This window comes from Agelaius phoeniceus, chromosome W, assembly GCF_051311805.1.
Source record: "Agelaius phoeniceus isolate bAgePho1 chromosome W, bAgePho1.hap1, whole genome shotgun sequence".
Classification (NCBI taxonomy): Eukaryota; Metazoa; Chordata; class Aves; order Passeriformes; family Icteridae; genus Agelaius; species Agelaius phoeniceus.
Genome location: NC_135301.1, coordinates 23718249 through 23745069, shown reverse-complemented (window position 1 = coordinate 23745069; position 26821 = coordinate 23718249). Strand labels below are relative to the sequence as shown.

The 26821-nt window shown below is 40.0% G+C and overlaps 1 protein-coding gene across 1 annotated transcript in view; it reads right to left on the bottom strand.

Moving 5' to 3' along the window:
* The window catches only part of LOC143696579 (guanine nucleotide-binding protein G(q) subunit alpha), a 187661-nt gene that overhangs the window by 14005 nt on the left and 146835 nt on the right, over positions 1 to 26821 (bottom strand). Inside the window, exons 4-5 of the mRNA XM_077193161.1 lie at positions 10792 to 10920; positions 9696 to 9825 (exon numbers count right to left, since the gene is read on the bottom strand). Coding sequence (XP_077049276.1) covers positions 9696 to 9825; positions 10792 to 10920 — 259 coding nt within the window. The remainder of the gene's footprint in view (positions 1 to 9695; positions 9826 to 10791; positions 10921 to 26821) is intronic.

The following is a 26821-nucleotide window of genomic DNA, read 5'->3' as shown; positions in this document are numbered from 1 at the left end:
GTACAGACAAACCGATCTGAGGGGTTGTCTTTGCTCAGGGACCAGGTTGCACATAGTAGATAATGCAGAAAGATAGAACAACACAGTGTGTACCTCAGGAAGATCTAATTGTGGAATAAGAACCATGTGTAAATATCACTGTTTGATGAATATCACTACCATTGTCTGTATATAATAAGCTGACGATATAAGGATAAGAAGTGAAATGTCCTAGGGTGACTTTATGATGCTTGGATCCCCAATCATCTATTCTGTTTATGCTAGATATGAAGTTCTGCACCTTTAAGACTAGTTCAAAGAGCCAAGGGGGAGAAAAGAAGTGCAGAATTTGTTATCAGAAACTGCACTTGCGCCCCCACATCCTTCTCACAGACTGTGTTGTCTGCAGCACAGACAGAGAGTGGGAGAGGGATCTCCTTTGCTTTATAGCTAGTTTTTTTTGCTAACTGAGGCAGAGAAGTTCCCTGGACTGTAGTTTTTCCTTTTTCTTGAAATTGTTTGAACGTGCTCTAGACTAAAAACCCAAAAGAGCACCAGGAGCTTGCACCTGTGACCCACCAGGCCTGGGACGTGGCACTTTGCAGCACAGAGTGACAGATGAGAGACTAAAAGAGCCGAGCTACATTCCACGACAAGGACTTTCTGAATTTGCTATCTCTTCAAAACAGCGAGAAGTTTTATTGTTTAGTATTATTCATTTTTATGCTTGTGAATACTTTGCTTGTTAAATAAACATTTTTTTTCACTTTTCTCCAAGGAAATCTTTTCCCGAACCAGTAGAGAGAGGGGCCACTTGAGTTTTGCTTTCTAGAGAAACCCCATTCAGAAGTTTCCTCCCAAAATTTGCCCTAAACCAGGACAATCCTGTAGGATTTAGATCCTCCGTTCTGTCCCTGCAATTGCTACCTTCAGGTGGGTGGTCTTTCCAAAACTGAGCCCCTCCTTCAGAAGTATATAAAAATATTTATCAGGCTTTTTCCCTTTCCCTGTTGTTATAAGGAAGGTAGACAGGATTTTGTTAAACACATATTAAACTCTAAGCACTTTTAAAAAACTGTCCCAAAAGCCATCACTGTAAACCTGAATTTAAAATGTTTTATTGTGAAAAACTATTAGCCTCTTGTTTCTATTGAAAGGCTCACATGAATAAAACCTCTTGCTTTTTGTAGTTTGATAGAATCAGAAAGTTTAAAAGAAAGTCGAGGCATAATAAAGAAGCAAAGAGATGAAATGTTATAGCTTAAATACTGATAGAATACTAATAGAAAGTAGTGGACTTTTAATGAAAATATTACAATTTGAATGTATGACTTTATAAACTGTTAAACTTGTCACTCATATTTACAATGAGGAACAAGTGCAGTAAATTTATTTTGGGGTAGCTGATAAATATTCAATTTAAGCCTACCAGATAAATATTAGGAGAATTAATTTCTTACTGTTATGAATGTCTTATTCTTGGGCAACCTGCTTTAGCTGACCTTGCTTAAACAGGCAGGTTGGACTAGTTCATCTCAAGATGCCCCTTCCCACTTCAAGCATTCTGTGATTCAGCAAAGTACTTAAGTCTAATTCTAACTGTAAATATGTATGTATTTCTGCAAAACTGATCCTTTGCTTATCATTAGACATAAGAGGGAAATTGTGTTGTAAGGTGGTCTGTTAGGAATTGAGTAGGAAAATTTCATCATAAGCACATCTGTTGCTGAATAGCTCTTCCCAAGAGGGAATCTCCTACATTCTTTGCACTAAGATACTGGGACACTTACATTTGGAGAATTTTCCCTTTATTTCACCATAAATTACTCATTATAACATTAGGAGCAGGAATTTACAGTTTATTTCCAGAATCAGAGTTATCATACAATACTACTGGTCCTACCCAATGTAGAGTTTGACTACATGGGTAGCTTCAGAGTAAGGGTTAGGTTTATCAATGGTAAAACACCACAGTTAGATGAGAGCAGTTACTTTTATAACCTAAGAGAACATAAAGAGCGTGACTGTAGTAAGTATACTGATGCATTGCTGAGACCATTAGTTACCACTGAACAACCAATGGTCAAATAATTAATCTATTGAAATGTAAACATCTGTAAGTACTCACACATATCCCACTGAAACACCACTGAAATAACAGTAGAATATTATACCAGAAGTGTGAGCTGAAATTAACCTCTGAAGTCCATCTAGTCCAGCCTTTCACTGAAGTATAGTTATTAACAACACAAGGCCAAGTCAGTCATTGCTTTGTCTAGGTAAGTCCTCCAAGAATGGAGATTTCACCACCTCCCTGGGTTCCCTTTTCCAGTGCTAAACTAATCTCCAAGGGAAAACTGTTTCCTACAAACACACTAACTACCTGTTTGTACAGCTGAAGAAATATGAACTAGTTCTAGAAATACAGATGGGATAACAAGGAATATAGGGAAAGGCCTCTATTGGGGATCTGACCTTAGATGCAACATGAAGGAAGCCTTGCCAAAACCAAGCAAGACAGTATGGCTCTGCAGAGAGGACAGGAGCAGTGGGGAGCAGGCAGTATTTAATACCTCGTTCAATTTCTAGCTCTGATTTTATGAGCCAGCTTTACCTCACAAAATTGCTTTCAGCAAAAGCCTATTTCAGCTGCAATGGAAAATCACAGAATCACTAGATTGGAAGAGACCTTGAAGATCATCAAGATCCACCCATGCCCTAATACCACCTGAACTAAACCATGGCACTGAGTGCCACATCCAATCTTTTTTTAAACACATCCAGGGATGGTGACTTCACCACCTCCCCTGGCAGACGATTCCAGTACTTTATCACTCTTTCCATAAAAAACTTTTTCCTAACATCCAGCCTAAATTTCCCTTGGTGCAGCTTAAGCCTCTGTCCTCTCATTCTGTCAGTTGTTGCCTGGAAAAAGAGACCAACACCCATCTGACTACAACCACCTTTCAGATAGCTGTAGAGAGTGAAAAGGCTAAAGACAAAAATTTGTGAATAGTTAATGTACAGAAATGTGCAGCTGGAGCTGGATCAAGGCTTCTCAGTGGCTGACAGCCTTTCATAGCAGTCAAGCATATTTCTTGACTCTACCTCCTCTTGGGATTTCTATCAGTTGAACACCACTGGAACCAGGAGGGGAAGCTATACTTGTTCTTTTCTATATCTTTTCTGTCTTTGTCTCTTTCTCCTTCTTCTTCTAATTCCTTATTCTCAGAGTTTTGAGTAACTTAAAATCCAATGGGCTTGGAGTCTGCTGCATCGAATGGACTAAGTTAATGTTTTGTGAAATGTTTTATGCTGATTGAATGCTGCTTTAAACTTTTGACAAAGTTCTCTGATTTTCTGATGTTGCCAGTAAATATTTTTGTTGCTGTTTTGGCCTTTTGAGGATATCTTGTCAGTATTTTTTCCGTGCATCTAACTCAGAGTGCATGAAAAACTGTAAGCCCTTTTAAGAGGCTCATCAAGTGAGCTTTTGGGGCCTTATATTTGCTCTAAACCAGGTGCAGGCCCTTGCATTTGGCCTTGTTGAACTTCATGAGGTTTATATGGTCCCAGTTCTTGAGCTTGTCCAGGTCCCTCTGGATGGCATCCCGTTCCTCACCACTCAGCTTTGTCATCTGCAAACTTGCTGAGGGTGCACTCCATCCCTTTGTCTATGTCATTAGTGAAGATATTAAACAACACTGGTCCCAGTACAGCCCCTGAAGGACACCAGTTGTCACTGGTCTATATCTGGACATTGAGCTGTTCACCACTACCTTCTGGATGCAACCATCTAGACAATTCCTCATCCAACAAATAAATGAGCCATCAAATCCATGTATCTCCAATTTAGGGAGAAGGATGTTGTGGGGCACTGTCAAAAGCCTTACAGAACTTCAGATAGATGACATCTGTAGCTATTCTCTTGTCCACTGCTGTAGTCACTGCATCATAGAAGGCCACTGAGTTGGTCAGACAGGACTTGCCCTTGGTGAAGCCTTGATGGCTGTCTCAAATCACCTCCCTGTCTTCCATGTGCCTTAGCATAGCTTCTCAGAGGTTCTGTTCCATGATCTTCCTGGGCATGGAACTGAGGCTGACAGGTTGGCAGTCATTGGATCCACATACTGCCCCTTTGGTCTGTCATAAAAGTGATCTTGCATTTCTGGAAGTGATAAGATCCATAATGAGCCAGGAGCCATTCACTCAGCCCAATTACTGGACCATCCTGGATGTACAGACTGATATGTGTACTGGTTCTGGCTGGGATAGAGTTAATTTTCTTCATAGCAGCTCATATGGTGCTGTTTTGGATTTGTGACCAAAACAGTGCTGACAACATTTTAGTTATTTCTGAACAGTGCTTTTTCAGCATCATGGCCTATTCTGCTTCTCACACTGCCCTGCCAGTAAGTAGGCTGAGGTGGACAAGAATATGTGGGAAGGATGAGGGGAGGGGGATGGGGAACATTCAGTGTTATGACATTTGTCTTCCCAAGTAACTGTTAACATGTGATGGAACCCTGCTTTTCTGGAAATGGCTAAACATATGCCCATCAATGGGAAGTAGTGAATGAATTTCTTATTTTGCTTTGCTGGTGTGCACAGCTTTTGCTTTACCTATTAAACTGTCTTCATCTCAACCACAACAATCTGGAAAAATCCTCCTGCTATATTGCTGTTTACTGTAGTTGTTTTACTTGTACTCTTGTTGGTTATTCCAAGCATGCCCCTCTTTTGAATATGCTGTAGATGCTGTTCTTAAGGATAGTCATAGAATCATTTAGATTGGAAAAGACCTCAAAGATCATCAAGTCCAACCATTAACCCAGCACTGTCAAGTCCACCACTAAACCATGTCCTTAAGCACCATGCCTATACATCTTTTAAATACTGCCAGGGATGCTGACTCAATCACTTTTCTTGGTACCATGTTCCAATGCTTGACAACCCCTTTGATGTATAATTTTTTCCTAATGTCAAATCTAAACCTCCCCTGGTGCAACTTCAGGCCATTTCCTCTTGTTCTATTGCTTCTTACATGGGACAACATACTGATACCCACCTCATTACGACCTCGTTCCAGGTAGCTGTAGAGAGCAATAAGTTCTCGTCTGAGCCTCCTTTTGTCCAAACTAAACACCCCCAGCTCCCTCAGCAGCTCCTCATAAGACTTGGGTTCCAGACCCTTCAGTAGCTTCATTGTCCTTTTCTGGACATGCTCCAGCACCTCGGTGTCTCTCTTGTTGTGAGGGGCTCAAAACTGCATGCAATACTCAAGGTGCAGCCTCACCAGTGCCAAGTACAGGAGAATGATCACTGCCCTAGTCCTGCTGGCCCCGCTATTTCTGATTGTGACGGTTTTGGCTGGGCTAGAGGTAATTTTCTTCCCAGTAGCTGGTATGGGGCTGTGTTTTGGATTTGTGCTGAACACAGGGTTGATAATATAGAGATGTTTTTGCTATTGCTGAGCAGGGCACACACAGAGCCAAGGACTTTTCTGCTTTTGTACTGCCATGCTGGCAAGGAAGTTGGGGGTGCATGGTAGGTTGGGAGGAGAGACAGTCGGGACAGGTGGCCCAAATTGACTAAATGGATATTCCAGACCATATGACATCATTCTCAGTATATAAAGTTGGAAGAAGAAGGAGAAAGGGGGGGATATTTGGAGTGATGGCATTTGTCTTCCCAAGTAACCATTATGTGTGATGGGGCCCTGCTCTCCTGGAGATGGCTGAACATCTGCCAGCCCATGGGAAGCAGTTAATTCCTTGTTTTGCTTTACTTGTGTGCATGGCTTTTGCTTTCTCTATTAAACTGTCTTTATCTCAACCCATGAGTTTTCTGGCTTTTACCCTTCTGATTCTCTCCCAGATGCCACTGGTGGGGGAGTGAGAGAGTGGCTGCATGGGGCTTGGTTGCTGGCTGGAATTAAACCATGACACTGACACAAGCCAGGATGACATTGGCCTTCTTGGCCACCTGGGTACACTTCTGGCCCATATTCAGCCAACTGTTGACCAACACCCCCAGATCCTTTTTTGCAGAGCATCTTTCAAGCCACTCTTCCCCAAGAGGTACACCAGAACCTTGCTGGTTGGTATCCTAACTTGCTAATTCTCTCAGGTGACTGTGAATGTCAGGAAGGGAACTGATTGTTGGATTTGTACATAGCATACTGCATCTGTGAACCAAGGTTTTCCTGCGGTAGGAATGCTGGTATTGGTGGAATTGTGGGGCTGTGCATGTAAAATCTTTGTTAGATATTACTCTATTTAGGCTAGTGTCTCAAAAACTGACTACTGACTGCCACTTTGGTAAATCATGGATCAGAATTCTGTGCCCTCCAAAACTTTATGGGCTATCATCTGTCTCATGAACAATAAAAAACCATGCAGCAGGATTTATCTTACACCATGCAAACCTACCATGCCAATATTGACAACTGCCTGAAAGACACCACTTGCTGCTGTGACCTTATCAAAATAGGTGCCCCTGGCCTATACTGGCTGTGCAGCAGCTGTGCCATGACAATGCTCCCATGGAGAGAGAGGAGGTCTACGCACCCAGACTAATCGTGCCTGCAATGCATGTTGAAGTAAACCTCTTCAGGACCCATGTCCATAAATATCCTGATGCCCTGTGACACTGGTGTGGTTTTAACCCTTTAGTAGAATGAGCATGCATATTTCACCAGCTTCCCTGAACTTCCTTGTCTAGGGGTCTCTGAGCTGGAGAAAGCAATCATCAGTCTCTCTGCTACTCTGGAAAATATAGAAAATGTAACAATTGGTGCCATCCAAGCTCTGCAGCAAGAAGTTGCTCAGGTACCACAGACTACTGTTCAAAACCACTAGCTTCAGAGTACTTGACAAAGTGGCATCTGCACATTAGTAAATACTACCTGCTGTGTCTGTGTCAGCCAAAATCTATGCATTTAAACTGACCTTAAGAAAATCCAGGAACAACTAAAGCCCTTGCACCAGGTAGCAACTGAAGATATTCATTGGGGAATTGGCAAATTGTGGTCATGGCTTACTTCTTAGTTCCCATATCTCAGGGCATCTATCAAAATATTTTGGCTGTACTTTTTGAAATTATCTACTTTGTCATTATTTATGTTTTGTTTCATATCAGTGTATGGGGTTGTGGACTGTGTTATAAAACATTTTCCAGTCATGTCAAGCCACTCCCTGACTGGGGTTGGGGCCACTAGATATAAACAAAAGCTGGTTGTAATCTCTTTCACAGCCTCTCACAGCAATTGGGAAAATGCAGTAGCAATTGTGGCAGGACATCCCCCCTCTACCACAAAAAAGCTTATCTGCTTATCTTCTCTGTCCATCAGCTGGTGCATAGCTCTGGACATTCTCCCCCCTCACATGAATTACTGAGGGAGGTGAGATCCCCAGCTGATAATAAACATCCCTTGCCTTGAGAGCAAGATGTAGAGAGATAAGCCAGGAATCCTAGACTGAAAGGCACTACTTTTACAACTATAAAAGCTACACAAATTTTCACGGAGGTAGAAGTCTCCTACACACTCCCTGGAAATGCGTAGGACTTCTCAAAACTTGGACCCATCTTTGTGGTTACTTTTCTGGAAACAGAGGAAAGGATCCTATGTGTGCCCCATCAGAAATTGGATGGTAACATACATTGAATCCTAATCTATACTATTTCTTCGCTAGCTGTAATAATAGGTAACTCACTTGTGCACTCTATCTACTAGTAGTGTTTCTTTTGTTTATCCTGTGTAGGAAGTAATCTGTAAAAGTCTTATATCTGTTAAATTTGTGTCTATTAAATAAATTATTCATTTTGTAATAGACTGAATCGGCTATGATTAAGAACGCACAAGCAAGAGGGATCTGGGGTGCAGGCCCCCCCCAACAGAGCTACTGCCAGAAATCTGAGTCAAAGGCAGGACTTTTTTAAGCTCTCCTCTCCATTCATAACAGTAATCACCTCCAGATGCCTGCACAACTGATACTTGATAGAGGTGATTCTACAGTCCCTGTCTTGTGATACACCACCTTTCAACCTCTGACTACATAACATACCCTGCAGGTGTTGGAACACCAACCTCACCTAGATTATTATATAACTAACAACCCATCAAAATAACACCCTTGCCTATAACTCCATGTCAAATGATGATTTGAGAGAATCACAGGGTGGAAGTGACATCTTGCCTTCTGACACCCTGTCCCTTAACCAATACCGTTATCTTAGACAGTCTGCCAACACTCTGCCCCCGACCTACATTGTCAAAACTCTTTTCCACATTTAAAATGCATTTGCACGATTATCTGTTTCTGCCAGATGACCCTGACATCAAATGTCCCTGGCAGTCCACCAGAGCCATGGCATTGCTTATGATCCTGTACTCACTATTGGTGATTGGGTGAGTTGCTATATGGGGGAATTGTTGTTCATCTTTCTTTCTCAATAAAGCTTTGTTTTATGATGTATTACCAGACTCCATTACTGTTTGGACCACAACATCAAATATATGCCTTACAAAACAAAATAAAAGCATTCTGATACCTTCCAAGTTAAAAAAATTACAAAAATAAATGAGAAGATATATTCACTGTATAATCAACTGAATTTTTTTTCTTTGTAACAGCTGTACTTTTTAAGGAGATGTCTGATGATATAAAGACTGTAATGAGATTTCTTTCTTTTATGGGAAAAGTATAAATTTAAAAGCTCTCAGAACTCCTAGTCTTTCTTGAAAAAAATTAATATCGAAAAAGTTGAGAATACAATCATGACTGCCCCAGGACATCTGTTTTACCTTGGTATATCAACCCTTCTCTTAAATAATGAAATCAACATATATATACAGTCATGAAGAACAATAAAATGTTTTCTTTTTTTCACCTAAATTTTGTAAATGAATGCTAAAAACTTGCATAGAACAGTGTTGGTGAGTAACTCATGTAAGTTTGATGAATAATGGGAATAGACTTTATGAAAGAAAATGTCCAAGCATTAAATTTCCCCCCTACTTTTTAAAATTGTGTACATAACACTGGGTACTCCTGCACTTTTTCTACTTAGTTCATGTATCACCACCCATGAGTTTTTTACTTCTGTTATCCTTTGAAATAGAAACAGAAATAGGAAATATAAGCCAATATAAATCCTATACTTTAAGTCAATGGAATGAAGTTTACTACTATAGGGTCTGTTCTAGCAAAGAATATATGAATTTTGTTTTAATTCCCATTGTATTTTTATGGCTTTGCTACACAACATTAACCATGCAAATAGCTACAATAAGAACATTTCCGTCAGCTATTCCACCTTTAACACAAAATAGATGGGTTCCACTGACCTTCCATGGAAGAGATTAGTTTGTGTCATATTATTTGAAGATTAACATCTTAATCCATTAAGAACTTCTCATTTCATTCCATGCAGTTGCATACAACTGCTGGTAAATATTTGGAAAACAAGCCAGCCTGCTTTGAACGTGTCTTAAAAGGACTAGCAACCTTTTGTTTTGCTGCTTAGCATGAAGTATTCAATCTATCATTAAACTTTACTGGTCAAAAAAAATTAATATCCAAATAAACATGTAAAAACACACATACCAAAACTCTCTACAAATTTGTGTTTTAATCAATTTTCAAATAAAATTTAAAATTAATTTTAGGGTTTTTTTTCTTTAAAACTGGTGATTTATGCTAATGCTTGCTTACCTCATTGTCGGACTCCACAAGCACTTGATCATATTCACTAAGAGCTACTAGAAACATGATAGATGTGACATTTTCAAAGCAATGTATCCATTTTCTTCTTTCCGATCGTTGGCCTCCTACATCCACCATTCTGCAAAATTAACAATGATCGCATCAACTCCACAAATACCTTTGCAGATAAACATACAAACACATGAAACACTGAATTCAAGAATTTAATTGAAAACAATTTGCTTCTTCTTAAAACTGTTATCATTCATATTAAAGACTAATGGAATGTGTTGTAAATAAATAAGTTATCCTATTTGCTTTTTTGTTTGATCTGCTTTCTGAATTTAAATTATTATGGGTCTTAAAGTCCTCAAATTTCTGTTATTCTAAACACTTATGATTTTGAGTCACAATTCTAGAATGTATGCTCTGCATATTCAGCAGAAATGCATCCACAGAATTAAGTTGGTGGCCTGCCATTCTCCCAAGAAATTGCCAGTCAAAATTCCAAACTTGTCAAGGCTGCCTAATTTTAAGAGTATAAATAGTATATAATCTGTATTTACTGAAGTTGTTAATAGCCAAAATAGAAACTCAAATTTGCTGGCAGAGTGTACTCCAAATTTATTATGGATCTCAATGTAACTAGACACTCAGGTGTCTAACTTGTACTTGTAACTGCATAGTTAATCTTTAGCAATTGTATTTGCCCTCAAAATGAGCTGTGGGGAAAATTGTAAGAATGGCATTAAATTTGCAAAATATCACTTCTCTATAAAAATCAAGTACAGAAGTGGTACCTCTCCATTTTATAATTATTCATAATAGTACATTTGTACTAATTTTATTGAAAAATTATTTCCAGATTTTCTATCAATAATAATTACCTTCAGAAAAAGACAAATCTGTCTCTCATCCTCTTTACACCTTTAACAACAGCTGCTAATCATATATGGACAAAAACATGAAAATAAAATTAACACCAAGCTCAAATTTAAAAAAACATTGACTAATTTGTATATTTGACCAATATCTTATTCATGGTATTACTAATGTAAAAGGAAACAAAATAAACAAAACAAATGGGTGTTAAACTTTTTTCTACCTGAAAATGACGCTTTGTAAGTCAAATGGGTATTCAATGATCCCTGTTGTTGGGACTCGAACTCTAAGCACATCTTGCTGAGTTGGCAGATAGGCTGAATCTGCTATGCGGTCCAAGTCGTTAAGGTAACTATAGATGGGAAGAAACAACAGGAATGCAAGACAGTGAGACCATAATGTCACTGAGGAAAAGAGAAAGGTAGTCTTAGGAAAAGAAATGAGGAGTGAGATAGGAAGAAGTACAACAGGAAAAAAAAAGCAATAATGACATAAAAGAGGAAAGGAAATTAAAAGGAGTCCTCCAGTCTCTCATTTTTATTATAATTATTGCTATTATCATTATTATTGTTGTTGTTATTATTACATGTTACTTTGTTTCATGAAACTGGTCTTATCTGAACACATGGGTTTTACTTTTTTCCCCCTGATTCTCCTCCCTATCCCACTGGGAAAGAGAAAAGCAGGGGAGTGAGCTGCTGCATCGTACTTAGTTGCTCGCAGTAGATATAACTTTCGATTATTTTATCAACTTAGAGGGAATTAAACATGTTCCTGACAATCAGTCTGAAAGCTTTGTCTGCATCAGCAATACAAAATTTCATTCAAAACTCTAAAATCAATAAAATCTCCTTATATTTCTCTTTAAAGCTCATGTTCCCTCTGATTCAAAATAATATAATTAATTTTTTTAAAAATCATCAGTGGGTAAGCATGTGTATCATAGGGATTGTAGTCAGGGTATTTCTGCTCTACTGCACCCGCTGCTTTGTACCACATCTGAATATTTTGGAATATAGCAGCAATTAATTGTTTCTCTTTACTCATGTACAATCTTCCCAAAATGCCAGTAGAACAAATCATCAGACATGCTCAATACCATTAAAATGACTTTTTCATTAACTGTGTAAGAATATACTTTTATTTTTCTAGAACTGCATACACATTTTCCATTAGAAGGAATGGGGTAATGGCATAATTTTTTTTAAGTAACTTATTAGGTTGACAGACCATTTCAAAATGCTGAGCAGGAATATGGAAAGTAGAAATTAATAAACATGGATATTTACATAAAAGGAAAAGATTACTGGAATACTATTATAACCTAAATGCACACTACCAGCACACACAATTTTCAGATATTATCATAGCTGTTACAGTAATACAGAACATTTAGATTTTTATTTTTTTAGAAAAGTATGGAATAGTTCCAGTTGGAAGACACCTACAATGATCATATAGTCCAACTGCCTGACCACTTCACTGCTGGCTAAAACTGAAAGTATATTATTAAGGGCATTGTCTCGATGCCTCTTAAACACTGACAGGCTTGGAGCATCAGCCACCTCTCTAGGAAGCCTCTTTTAGTGTTTGACCACCCTCTCAGTAAATAAATGTTTCCTTATCTGGACGTCCCCTGATGCAGCTTTGAACCATTCCTACACATCCTGTCAGTGGATTCCAGGGAGAAGAGCTCAGCACGTACCTCTCCATGTCTCTTCCTCAGGAAGCTGCAGAGAGCCATGAGGTCACCCCTCAGCCTCCTTTTCTCCAAACTAGACAAACCCAGAGTCCTCAGCTGCTCCTCACAGGACATGCCTTCCAGCCCTTTCACCAGCTTGGTGGTCCTTCTCTGGACACATTCAAAGACCTTCACATTCTTTTTAAATTGTGGGCACCAAACTGCATACAGCACTCAAATTGAGGCCCCACCTTTGATAACCCATTGATAAAGGGTTTATCATAGTTTTGGTTGATCCTATTTTATAAGTCTTTATTATTGCAGTGAATTATATTCAAGGCTTCATCATATCAAGTTGGATCAATGAGTTGAGTGGATCAATTGGTGATGTAAATGATTTTATCTGAGTTCATTAAGAGTGTGTGAATATCTCTGAGTTAGCCAGTCCAGCATTGGAGGAGCATATACATGGCTAAGCTCAATAAAGAGTATAAGAACTGAACAACTAGCAGAAGAATATTGAAGAGAGCAACAGGCTTGAATTGGTTTCAATCCACATATTCCCTCCTGACACCTGAGGATGCCTAGCATCCTGACAGTGAGCACATAATAGAGAACAGTAATGACAATCACACTAGTATTGTCTCTGGCACAAGCAGCAGCTTTAAATGAAAATATCAACACATCAAGCACCTTTTCCAACTGCAACTGTGCAGGCCAAATCCTCACTCCAGCTGCTTCTAACTACACCTTTTTCCATAAGTCACAGTCCATGCTTAACTCTTGCTCTTGTGCAATGTCTCCATGATCTATTGCTGTGAAAATTATTTCAGCTTGTTTGACTGATACAGACTGGGGTGTGGGAAGTTTGTAACCTCCAGCAGGGAAGCAGGATGGAGTTACCTTTTCCACTGGTTTATTTGCAACCAGAAGAGGACATTTAGTTTAAAAGTTATATAACAAAATCATAGGGCTACATGAAATGTCTTTAGAATCGCTGAATTCAGACTACTCTGGATGAAGAGTAAAAGTGAACACCATCAGAAAATGAATATTCTTTTTTTATCATTACTTATTAAAGACAATTCACCATGGCTTTTAAAGCACTCATCTACTGAAGTTCTAATCAAACTACTGACAAATACAGTACTCATGTGAGAAAACGTGATCTTGGTTTAAGACAATTTAAAGGGGAACACTCTAAAGTAAGTTCTTTCCCTTTGTTTTAACCAATCTCTTTCCACCAATAAGGAGAAGTGAAATACAAATAGACATAAGTGAAAAAATAACAGTTTACTAACAAGCAAAACGGCAACAGGCAAAAAACCCCAGTAAATAATCACTAGATACAAAATTGCTAAATCTCACAAACTCCCAGAGAACAGACACCTAAAATGGTGGAAATTCCCTTTCCAAAATGGCTCCTGCCATTGGCAACCACATGTAAGGAGACAGGGAAAATGGCATCTGACCCTTCCCCCAAGATGGCAGCCTTTACAGGTGATCGCACAGTCTGGGAGACAAGGGGGAAGGATGGTGGCAAACCCTTCTGGGAACGAAGGAGCTTGCGGAGCAGTTCTAGTGGCAGATGAAGACTTGCCGGCACGTGTGAAGTAAGCACCGTCTCCTGCTGCTTCCTCCTGCCACCTGCTGGACTCCGCTGGTGTTGGTGCTGCTGTCTTCCGCACTGCAGTTGTGTTGGGGAAAAAGAACTGGTCTGTTGGCACCGATGCAGGGTGACCTGGTCCCAGGGACTGAGGCTTGCATTGCAAAGTTCACTCCGAAACAGTTTTTGATTGTGAAATGCAGTTTTTCTGAGTGGCTACTTTTGCAAGCCCAGAAAAAAGCCAAAAAACATAAAACAAGCCCCTCAAAAGTGGAGCCTCCACCTTCAGCAAATGCTGCCAGGAGAGAGAGACATCTCAGCTTCCAGGCTCCAACTTAAAAAAGGACCGCAGCAAAGTTCTCCCCCCCTCGTCCGGTTCTGTTTTCTGGCTGCAGGGTCTTAAAAAGGCACTAACAATTTTTGGTCACAGATAGATATGGAATGCAACAGCATTTTGGGTTACCCGTGACGTGCACATATAAAAATTTTAATCACATAAGAGGCATGCATAAGGGATTTTAGGATAAGGGTCTAACTAAAAAAAAAAAGACATTACCTAGATAAAATTAGAAGCCCTTAGAAGCTTTACCACATACATGCATGCACAAATTCTGCAATCAGATTTTGTGACACAACTGCTGGTTCAGTATACACAAGAAGTTGCTACACACATGCACTCTTTCAAACAAACAAGGAAATTGTCATAAACATGGACTTTCACAAAAAGTGTTGCCAACTATTGCCAGAAAGATGTTTTGTTAGTTTATTAACTTCAAATTTAAAAATTATATTAAAGATACAGATCTTGGAAACATCCTGACCATTGTCTTAAGGTGGAGTCCAAAACCAGATAGTCACTATTATTACTGAGGAGTCAGTTATACAGTTAGCAGCAACTGTGCAAACAATTTAGGGCAGAACTACATGGCACTAGGATTTTATTTTTACCACCTGCTAAGAAATATCTTATTTTGATGAGACAAATTGTATTTATGACCTCTCACCCAAATGGTATGTACTAAGCTAAGCATTTTACAAAGGAACAAAACAAAACAAACAAAAAAAATTGCATAAAGTTACTTTTAAAAAACCCCAGTAACTTAGTAACTGCGTAAATTTACACTACAGACCGAGTCTAAGAAGTTAATTGTAGCTATAATTACTTTAACTTTTGTAAAAATTCTCTGGCTGCTGAGGTTCTGAAGTTGCTATCGCAACAGGCAGAAGGTGCATTACCAAAGTAATGTGTATGTAACAAGCTGCTGACAGTAGCTATTTCTTAACATCAGAAAAAAACTGCTAAAGTATACTTGTGATCTGCAAACTAACCAATCAGAAAAAGAAGAAAACCCTTTGTTTCCTAGTCAGTGTTGGGAAAGAAGCACTTACTTTTAATGAATTATATATTCCCTGTGACAGGGGCCAAAACTACAATCAGCCTTCAAAGAAGTTACCAGGCTATGAAGGTGCTAATAATACCCTTGAAAGACTTTCAAAGGAACTATCTGTCCATATTACAAAAAGAAAAAGAAAGTGATAATAGGAATAGGCTAATTAGCTTTGCATTTTCCCATATTTTTCTCATCTAGAAATCAGACAGAGAAGTGAAAAGACTCCTAAACTTGATAAAAAAACTGATAAGGATAGTAGAACAGAACAACATTTTACTCTTACCAAATAAAGGGAAGAATGTAGACTTGGAGAAGTAGATAAGGCTGACAAAGCAGGAGTCATGCAAAAAAAACGGTATTGCACTTTCTCAAGAGTTGGGGTCAAGGAATGGCCACCTAGAAATTAGGACATGGGACATTGAAGACCACCAAAGACCCCAAAAGACTATATAAGGACTTCCAATAAGGGGTGCGACTATGTAAAATAAAGTAATGCATATAGAACAAGTAAGCAGAGATAGCTAATGATTATGTAACCAGTGTGTATGATAAAAACGGTTTACCTGATGCTCAGTGCACTCAATTAGAGGAAGGATCCTCCAAGTACCCAGCATCGCAATAAAGAATGCCTGCTTTCTAATACTCAAAAGTGTGTTAGTAAGTTTCTGTCTGACTGATTTCAGTATCATTTTCTGGCCCCCAGATGGGACACTCTGCCTGATCTCCTGTGGATACAAGTGATCTCTGGATCTTCATGCTGGCACCGAGACTTTCCTGGAGAAGACCACAGTTCTTCGGACCAGTCTGGGACACAGGTAGGATCACATTCAATACTAAGGCATTCTTTTTGGAATCCTGACCATATAAGGCATGTAGATTTTCCGGCATGTTTGGTGGATTATTTGGTATTCTGGAATTCAGTGTATGACTTGGTTTTATCGATTGATTGATAATTGTTTTAATTGTTTTGTATTTGTGTCTGTATTGTAACATTTTGGATCTACTATTTGGAGATGGGTAGCAGACAATAATTTTGAAAAAATTCCCACTTGGTTGCATTTTGTGACATTGGAGAAAGATTGGCGGGCCCCCTGGGAGAACAGCTATCAAGGAGAATTTGATTAAGTTTTGCAAATAATAGTGGCCATTGTACAAACTAGACTCTGGAGAAAAGTGGCCACAAAATGGAACATTCAAGTATAATACATTGTTACAGTTAATGTTGTTTTTAAGACGGGAACAGAAATGGGATGAGGTATGTTTTTCACTTTGTGGAATCGTCTGGAATGGCAGAAAGATTGTGGCTTGAATCCAGCCCACTCAGACCCTTTTAATCTGGCTCTTGAAAAAAAAGAATCAAGGAAAAGGGTTAAAACGTTGTTCTATGTGCAGCATAGGAAAAATTTGTTCTAAACATCTCCTCAAAAAGGAGGATGATTTAGATCTTATGGTCAGTCCTAATCACAGGTTGGATGGGGAAACAGATAATCAGGTTGCCAAGACTGATATTAAGGGGGAATTGGCAAGTCTAGAAGAGAAGATAGAGAGGATGGGGAGGATGTATCAAGGAGCAGAGGGTTTTAGCCTCATTTCAGGGAGAACTAGAGCTAAACACAGAGATGTAATAGTAGCACCCCTCCATCAGACGGTAGGTGCAGACAGTCCAATCACAGTAAAAGTGCAGTTTTCAATAACGTACCTTAAAAATTGGAAGTTGATGGCTGGCACCTACTGAGATGACCCAGACAAAATGGCAAAAGCATTTGAAATTATGATTAAAACTCAGGACCCAGACTGGAAGGATATAGATACTATGTTAGAAATGTTGTTTGATAGTATGGAAAGAGATGGTTGTTAAAACCAGTAGGAGGTTGGTGGAAGAGCAAATTTTGACAGGTAAACATCTACCAAATTTTTAAATCACCTGAAAGAAATGGCTCGAAAGTATATTAATATAGATTCTGAAACAGAGGGAGAAACTCATTTAGCCCCCATATTTGTGGGGCAATCATCATGTCTTGGTTTGAAAGACAGGTGTTTGCCAAGGAAGGCGGGAACCTCCCTTGGAATGGAAAATGTGACCCCCTTTCCTCCAAATTTTTATAACTTTGAAATTATGATGCTTTCAGGCAAAGATATGGAAAAAGGAATAACAGTTCTTTACTAGAATATATCTATATACATGATAAGGCAAACAACAGCAACAACAACCAAAACCAGAAACCCAATATCAGCTTTCTCTCAGCTGTAAAGCACTTTCCCTTTTGGTGTAGTTATGGCCACAGCCAGCAGGAGGTGCTGTTGGCTCCTGGCTGGGCAGGGCAGCTGCAATGATTCCCCATGGCTGCAGAGGGCACTCTGGTGCTAGTTCAGCTGCCTCTCTCCACATGGCCAATGGTGGGTGAGCCGGTGGGAGAGATAGAAAAGGAGCTTCCTTTACAAACCCACAGGGGGAGCTGGTCTCAGTGCCCCTCCGAAAGGCATAATGGATTGTAGCAGGAACTTCAGAGCAGCAAGCTGGAATGGCAGAGGCAAGCAGACCCCAGGGTAGCAAACAAAATGTAGCAGAAACTCTGCAGCCACAGCAGGAACCACGGGGGGTCAGGCAGACAGGGTGCTGGGTAAAGTGTAGCAAAAAGCCTGAAGCAGTGTCAGAAAAACAGCTGAGCTAGGCAGTGGCAGCCGGACTTGTGCAAGCAGCTGTCACACACAGCTGGGCAACGCACCCTCTGGGAAGGGGGAGGGGGTTGGGGTCCCCTACCCAGTGAGGTCAGGTGTTGGAACGGTCCCAGTTCAACAGCTGCTCTTGTGAGTAGAAGCTCATCCACAATAAGTAGAAGCTGTACAGGATGAGAACTCCACAATGGCAGCAAATCCTTGGGGCAGCAATGATGCCCTAAGTTTTAGCTTTCATATTTTCCAGATTCTGTACTGTGTTAGTATATAACTCTGAACTTCAAATAAAGTGTTAGCTTCACAGGGTAGTTAGACAAAACAATCCTTTTCCAGCCTGAGAACCAAGGACATCATTGTAGCTTCAGGCCCAAAAGGTATAAACAACAGTGAATTAAGGAGAGCAAACTGGGAAGATAGGACTTCATGACCTGAAGCTGTAATTGGACAATTAACCGCAATATGTAAACGGACCAAAACTTATAAAAGTCTGAAAACTCATGACTTGGAGTCCATCTTAGTCCATCTTGGGTGGAGCCATGGCTGGGCTCTTGCACTGCCCAAAGTGTATCCTTTGAAGGCCTTTTTAATAAATACCTAGTTTATTCCTTTAACACTGCCTGATCTCTGTTCTAGGTAGCTTATTTAGGCATCAGCAACAGTCCAGCACCAAAAACTGTACCTCTCCACTCTGATCCCGAGAGCAAGGGAAAAAGGAGACAAGCCCAGCCCCTCACCCCCCAGCCAAAATCTCAAGGTATCTCTGCCCTTCCCAAGAGAAAGCCCCTCAGCTGTGAGAGTGCAGTCAGCTGCACCCCTCACCCTCCTCCTTGACTACATTTTGTGTCTCTTTTAAGTACTGTCATTATCATCTCTTAGGCAACATATGGGAGAAAATTCCCTGAGAGAAAAAAAAAAAAAAAAGAAAGAAAAATCCTAGCTTCCAACACCTCAGACGATATTAGAAAGAAATTACAAAAGGCTCAGGGACAAGACCAGTTGATTTCAGGAAGCTGTTAGATGTTGCTTGGGGAGTTTATCAGAATAGAGAAAACCAGCAAGAAATAGCCAAACAAAAAGTAGTTGCAGTTGTGGAAGCAATTTCCAAAGGAATAGTGCCCCTGAGGAAAGGAAGAGGACAAGGGCATAGACAAACTACCTTGAATCTCCCTGGGAGACTTGGTATTAATCAATGTGCACATTGTAAGAAAGACAGACATTGGAAAAGGGATTGTCCGCAGTTGAAACACAAAAGCCCCCCATCACGGCCATCACCAATGAGGACTGAGGGGGACTGGAGGGTTCTTCCCCTGCACAACCTCTGCTTACAGCTAAGCTGGGGAATGAGGAGGTAAATGAAGAGGTTGAATTCTTAGTAGATACAGGAGCTAGTTACTCTGTGCTAAATCCAGTAAAAGAAAACTTGAGTAATGATTCCATAATGTTTGTTGGTGCAACAGGGAATTGTGAAACTCAGCAATTTCTCAAGCCCATTGATTAGGAAAACAATGGATGACTCACTAGTTTTTGTATCTATCCAATTCACCAAAGCCTCTCCTTGGGAAAGATTTATTGGAAAAACTAAATGCTGAAATCAAATTTTAAAATGGCAAAATACAAGTTATTCTATAACCTAATTATGTGGAAGCCTTAATTTTTACACTACAGTCTCCAAAATCAGACATGATTCATCTGCCAGTATCACTTGAGGATGCAGTGATTTCGATAGTCTGGGCTGAAGAGGTTCCAGGGAGATTCAAAAGAGCAGAGCCTGTAAGAACTGAATTGAAACCTAGAGCAGGACTGGTAAAGCAAAAGCAAGACCCTTTGAAAATAGAAAGCCATAAGGGGTTATAACTCTTTGTGGAAAAAATTATAAAACAAGGCCTATTGAAGGAAGGTGAATCCAAATTTAATACCCCTATTTTGCCAGTTAAGAAGGCAAATGGAAAGGATTACTGGCTGGTACAGGACCTTAGAGCCATAAATAAGATAGTAGAAGATATATACTTAGTAGTAGGAAATCCTTACACCTTGCTAACAACCTTGAGTGAAAAAATAAACTAGTTTACAGTATTAGATTTGAAAGATGCCTTTTTCTCTATCCCTTTGAGTACTGAAAGTCAAGAGATTTTTGCTTTTGAGTGAGAAAAGGATGCTAGCTACAGATTTCTGTACCTAGAGAAGGCTGACAAAGCAGGAGTCATGCAAAACAACAGTATTATGAGAAACTACCCTCACTTTTAAAATTTTAAAGGTTTATTAAACCTTAACAAAAATACAACAAAGGACTGAATAAGGAAAAATTACAGAGCTGAGAATCTCCATGATCAGCAGCCACACGCTCGTCTACAAAATAGATGCTCTGCCTTTTATACCTTTAGCCCCTGCCAAAGTTCTGTCAGTCAACTCCTTCTTTGCTGTCCATTGGTGAAGATTACTTTCTTACATCTTGATTGGAGGCCAGGTGTTGTTATGCCACGCCTCCTAGTAATAAGCCAGCCCTCCCCAAATGCCCTGACTACTAAGGCTATTGCAAGGGGGAGGGGAAAGAGGACTATGGGAGGACATATTACAATAACATCACTATATACCTTAACATACACATAATATCTATCTCTTAATTGTGAGAGCCAACCATCACATTACTCATCTATAAGAGTATGGTGCTTACTTAAGTGCTGGGGTCAAGAAATGGCCACCTAGAAATTAGGACATGGGACATTGAAGACCACCAAAGAAGACCCCCCCAAAAGATCATATAAGGACTTCCAATAAGGGGTGCGACTATGTAAAATAAAGTAATACATATAAATCAAGTAAGCAAAGCTAGCTAATGATTATGTAACTGGTGTGTATGATAAAAACGGTTTACCTGATGCTCCATGCACTCAATTAGAGGAAGGATCCTCCAAGTACCCAGCACTGCACTAAAGAATGCCTGCTTTCTAATACTCAAAACTGTGTTAGCAAGTTTCTATCTGACCAATTTCAGTATCAAAACAAGAGTAGTTTTAATTAATAACACTCTTCATGAATATGGTTAATACATTCTATTCAAAATAACCTTGTAATTGAACATTCAGCTTTGAAAGGAATGAGAGAGATTTTTCATTACAAACAAACTGTGGTTCAGCTGGCAAATAAAGTTATATACTGAGACATTAAAGAAACAATAGAAAGAACCATAAATTTCATAAGAATTCCACTGATTGACACAAGGAAAAGAAAAAGCAGGGGGTATACATTAGAAGGGGGATTTTATTAAGCGATTTGGGAAGTCTGTACCTCTCAAGTACCTCAGCCAATGGGGAAAGAGAGAGGGAAATGAGGCTGAGAAATTAGGATAAAAAGGAGGCTGCGTCCTCTGACAATTTGAGAGACCCCCTGGGGAAATGCCCCATGGCCTATTCCTTTATTTGAATAAAGTTCCAGGACTCCTCTGTCTCCTTTTTGGACATAAACCTCTTTTGTTTGTGGATTCATTTTCCTGACAGCTTTATTTAAAATCCCAAGTTATGCCACCTAATGAAGACTGGCCACTGAAACATATCTGAACTTACTTTCAATAAATGAACTTCTGAAACATTTTCAACATAAACAAACATGGGGCAGGCACTTCAAACAAACACCCATCTCCATCCATTAATCACTATTTTTCAGTATCTTTGAAGTCACATTTCTGTTGGAAATAATCGCATGATATATTAGCATTTTCTCAGGATGAATTCAATCAGATGAACTTCCAACCAGCCAGCCTCATCTCTGTGCCCAGGAAGATCATGGAAGAGATCATCCTGGAAGATGCGTCAAAAACCATGGAAGACAGAAATGTGATTAGAGAGACCTAACATGGTTTCACAGAGAGCAGTGGGTCAATGTCCAAATGGAGACCTGTAATAAGTGGTGTCCCTCAGGGGTCCATATTGGGACCTTTAGTGTTCAATACCTTTATTAATGACATAGTGGGATTGAGTGCACTCTCAGCAAGTTTGCAGATGACATAATGTTAAATGGTGATGTTGATACACTTCAGGGAAGGGATACCATCTTGATGGCTAAGGAGAGTCTCCATCCTTTGCTGGATGCAGAGAATAGCATAGTGTCAGGATGAGGAAAAGGCCGAGGTACTTAATGCCTTCTTTGCCTCAGTCTTTAATACCAAAGCCAGTTGTCCTTAGGATCCCAGCTCCCAGGGCAGTGGAACCAGATGATCTTTACATGTCTCTTCCAATCTAAAACATTCTATGATTCTATGAATTTCTGTAACTCTCAACTCAATCTAGTATATACTCCAATTAATCAAGAGACGGCATTAAGGGATGGGCAAAGGTAGATAGCTATAGCCTTCATCTATTTCTAAGTCCTTTTCCTTTCCAAGGCCAAGAATAAGATTGTTTAATTTAGGAATACTGCCCAGTACCTCTTCCCAAACTCAGGGTATCTGGTGGAGCGAGATACTAAATTATTAATACTGGCATGTTAATAAACCCCATGCTTAGATGAAGTCCTGCTGGAAGTCCTTATGAACACAGGAGAAATTCTTGGGGATATACTGCCTCTGAAATGCACTGCTTAGGAGAAGGAATGTGACTGGCACCACACTAGAAAGCAAAATCTCTACACATAAATTTATTGAGATAGAGCTGGTTATTCACACTAATAAAATGGTTAATCTAAGACTAGTAAAGATGACTTATTACAACACAGTCAGCAATTAGACCTTTTCTTAATCTATATGAGGAGAGTGGGAGTACAGGGGAAGAAAGAAGGGAGAAAACCCAAGAAATTAAGTTTATTATTTAACAGAAAGTTTGTTCAGGAGATTACAGGGAGGAGGTAAGTAGGTTAAGCAGCATCAGGAAGTCTAAGAAGATTGACTACTGGAACTGCACCCTACCTTCCCTGGGATAGTCTTGTCTGGCAGACAGGACACATGATATGGAGGATTCCCTATGCTCTCTCCACCTGGCAAAATGCAGTGACTTAAGATATGGGGGTGGTGGCATCCTGCCTGATGCAGCAGGAGCATCTCCTCTGTGACTACCTCACTTTCCCAGGTGTCTTAGGTATGAGGGTCTTCAAGTGGAACAAAGCAATGATGAGGATGATGGTCCATCTATGTTGGAGGTGTTGTCAAGGTTAAGCTGGCCTATGCACCATATCCAAACCATTTACATAAAGAAAAAAGGCAGGTTATTGTCATAGCAGACTCTCTTTTGTGGGGAATGAAAGGTCCTATGTTTTCCTTTGTCCTTCTAGTTGCAGGGAATGATGAGGAAAGTAACAGGAAGAGCCAGCTGATCAATACCTGGCTTTGTGACTGATGAATTTTGGGTTTTTAATCACAGGTCAGTCCATGTGACTCTAGGCCTGCTGGTGTCAAATGAGATACATCTTTCTCAAAAGGGAAAAAGGATATTTGTGCAAGAATTAGCAGGGCTCATTGTAAGAGCTTTAAAATAGATTTGAAGAGGTAAAGGTGTAGCAGGCACAGGGCCTGCAATGACTCCATGGCATTCAGCAACCTAAGATAGGAAATGCCTAGTCATGACTGGACCTAAGAAGCCCCTCTTCTGCCTTCAGACCCTTGCTTATCTCTCTGTAAGACTATAGGTCACATTCACCTCGACCCTTACTATTGGACAATTTCTAAAACTCCTGTACCCTATATAAAGCCCTACTTTTGCCCAGCTCGGCAGAAGAGCTGTCCCTGAGAACCTTCACAGAAGACATCAATAAAGACATCTCTGTGGAACCTTACACAGCCTTCTCCTCTCTCTCCCGGCATCTGCCAAAGGCACTTAGCAAGCCAAGAGCTGAAATCATGAATGAGCTGATAATCACTAAGAGCTGAGCTTGCTAAGACTGCCTGTGGCTCTGGAGCCTGCCTGAGGGGCCCGGACAGGTCGTGCTTAATTGGGTTTCTCTGTCTTGGGCACCCATGGCAGCCGGTGTCTGAGAGACCCCGAAAACACCAGTCGCCTCATTAAGGGATAAAACCAGGCTTGCTATAGATAAGCCTGGAATCAGCATTCCAGTGTTTGAGGGACAGTGTGATTGTAACGTCCTTCAATCCAATCCACTATATGTTGACTACTCTGGAGTACATTTGAAATGTCCCTGTATTAATGTGCACAGAACCATAGCCATTTCAGTGGGGGTAGGGGATGGAGATCCTTGCAGCAGCAAAGATGCAGAGGTTGTTAATGCATTAGAAACCATGGAAGCACCTAAGAACACTAAGGCAAGGCTGTGGGTATTGTCTACCTCAACTTTAGTAAACCCTTCAACATCATTGCTAACATCATTGTCTTGGAGAAACTGGATGCTTATAGCTTGGATGGTGTCCTAGGGTGACGTTATGATGCTTGTATCCCCAATTGGGTGTTCTGTTTATGCTGGATATTATATTCTGTGCCTTCAAGACTGGCTCTGAGAGCAAAGGCAGGTGGAAGAAGAAGCACAGAGTTTTGTTATCAGCCTGCACTCACTCCTCCACATTCGGCTGGAACACAGAATGCCACTGTGGTGTCTGGGCATGGATGGGGCAGAACACGGCACTCTGTTGCTTTTTAGTTAGTTTAGCTAGCTGAGGCAGTCCGAGTTTTCCCTGGACTGTTTTTCTTTCCCTTTTCTTGGAACTGTTCGAACCTGCTCCGGACTGGGACCTGGGGAAGCACCGAGAGGTTGTACTTTGTAGCCTACCGGGGCCTACTCTGGGCAGCAGCCTTTCCCAGCGGCGGAGGGACTGATAACAGAGCGACCACCCACAGGAGAGACTTTCTAAATTTGTCATCTCTTCAGAGCAGCAAATGAGTTTTGTCATCTGGTATTGTTAATTTTTTGTGCTGAGGAGTGCTTTGCCTGTTAAATAAACAGGCTTTTTTTCCACTTCTCTCTGTCAAAATTTTTCCCGAACTGGTTGGGGGGAGGGGCAGTGTGGGTTTGCTTTCTGGGGGAGCCCCTTTTGGAGGTTTTCTCCCAAATTTGCCCTAAACCAGGACAGATGGGTATACTCTTCACTGAGTAAAAAACTGGCTCAGAGACTGGACTCAAAGAGTTGTGGTGAATGGAGTTAAACCCAGTTGGAAGTTGGTCGCAAGTGGTGCTGCCCAGGACTCAGTACTGGGACCAGTCAGGTTTAATATCTTTATCAATGGTCTGGATGAGGGGATTGGGTGCACCCTCAGTATGTTTGCAGATGACACCAAATTGGGTGGAAGTGTTGATCTGCTTGAGGGTAGAAAGGCTCTACAGAGGGATCTGGGCCAACTGGATCGATGGGTTGAAGTCAACTGAAGGATGTAGAGCACAAGTCTTATGCAAAGCAGCTGAGGGAACTAGGGTTTTTTTAGTCTGGAGAAAAGGAGGCTTAGGGGAGACCTTATTGCTCTCTACAACTACCTGTCATACTGACAGTTCAAATTAAAAAAAAAACCACAAAATAATCTGATTAAGTAGCCTTAAGTCATAAGCTTTGGTTAACTCCATTTATTATATTTCTGTTCTTTGGGACCTCTTTCTTCTGGAATTGGATGGCGCTACACTTACTGAGTTATTGTTGGGATTTGGTGGGGGAGTTCTGTCAGTTTTCTTTTTGCTAAAAACTGTACTGACTGATGAGACTACCCAAAACAAGCAGTAATTTTGACCATGTGCTAGAAAACAATAAGCTCTGAAGGGTAAGGGAGTTTTTATGCACTTTTGAAAAATACATATAACTTTATCATCTCCGAATTCCACATAAGCAAAATATCAAAGTAGATGTAGCAGGATTTTTTCCAACATTAGAGTTGCCAGACTGAGACAAGCATCCTCTTTGGGAACATCCAGTACAGTAAATGGAATAAATTTCCACTATAGTAACACATGCTGTGAGCAAAGCGAAATGTAAAGTACTGGTTGCACTTTCAGAAATGTGGATGTTTGCACCTCTGAGCCTCTTTACCACTTGCAAAAAGTTGAGGCATGTTTACCAGCTTCCAGAAATATCTAATCTTAGTCTAAAGTAAAATAAATGTAGTAAAGCTTAGTAGGTGTAGAAGAAAGATGCACTGTGTTCTTTTTATTCTTATCCCATCCAAATCCTACCTAATTACTTCTCTGAATTTATAATTTCTACATGGCTCAAACCAAAATTAGGAGGCAGCTAAAAAACTAGTCATCAAATGAAAAAACAGTTGTGCAAATTTTTAAAAACTTCTAAATGGGAAATGGAGTTAAAAATTATAGATATGAAAAGCATATTCAGTACTGAATTAAAAAAAATCTTGAAAGAAATGCATCCTGTATACTGTTTAATGCAATCTCACTTGCCTTTCTGAATTTCCCTAGTTCAACTGCTTAATCTTCAGTTTTTCTACAGGAAGCACCATTACACAGCAAATTCCATGCCTTTGTTCAAACCTTCCTTTTAGATTTAGTATGTCTATTGCATGATGGAATAACCATGTGTGTATTAAATGCATTAAATACTGACTGGCATAGATAAAGTGGGGTAGGAACTTGAGGGAGAATGATATTTAATTATCCAAAATGTAATAAAACACAGGGAAGAGAAGCTAAACTAATATCCTCAGTGCTTGGGTAACAACTAGAAAACCCTTGGTTGGAGGTACACAATGCCATAACTCATCTATCTAATGGGGTAATGAAAGTGAAGTTTCTTAGCAAGGTTATGGCAAGTTTTCCAGTTACATTTTAAAAGTTTCCTATGGTGATGAGTCTTCACAAATTCTGCAAGTTGTAACACAAATGTGAGATGATACTTCTAACAACTGTATCTTGGCAAAACTGTTGCTTCTCTTACCTTTAGATTTTGAAAAACAGTGATATAATCAAACTGTTGACTAGCAACTTGTTCCTATTTGGGTTTAGGTCTGTAGAGTTTATATATTGA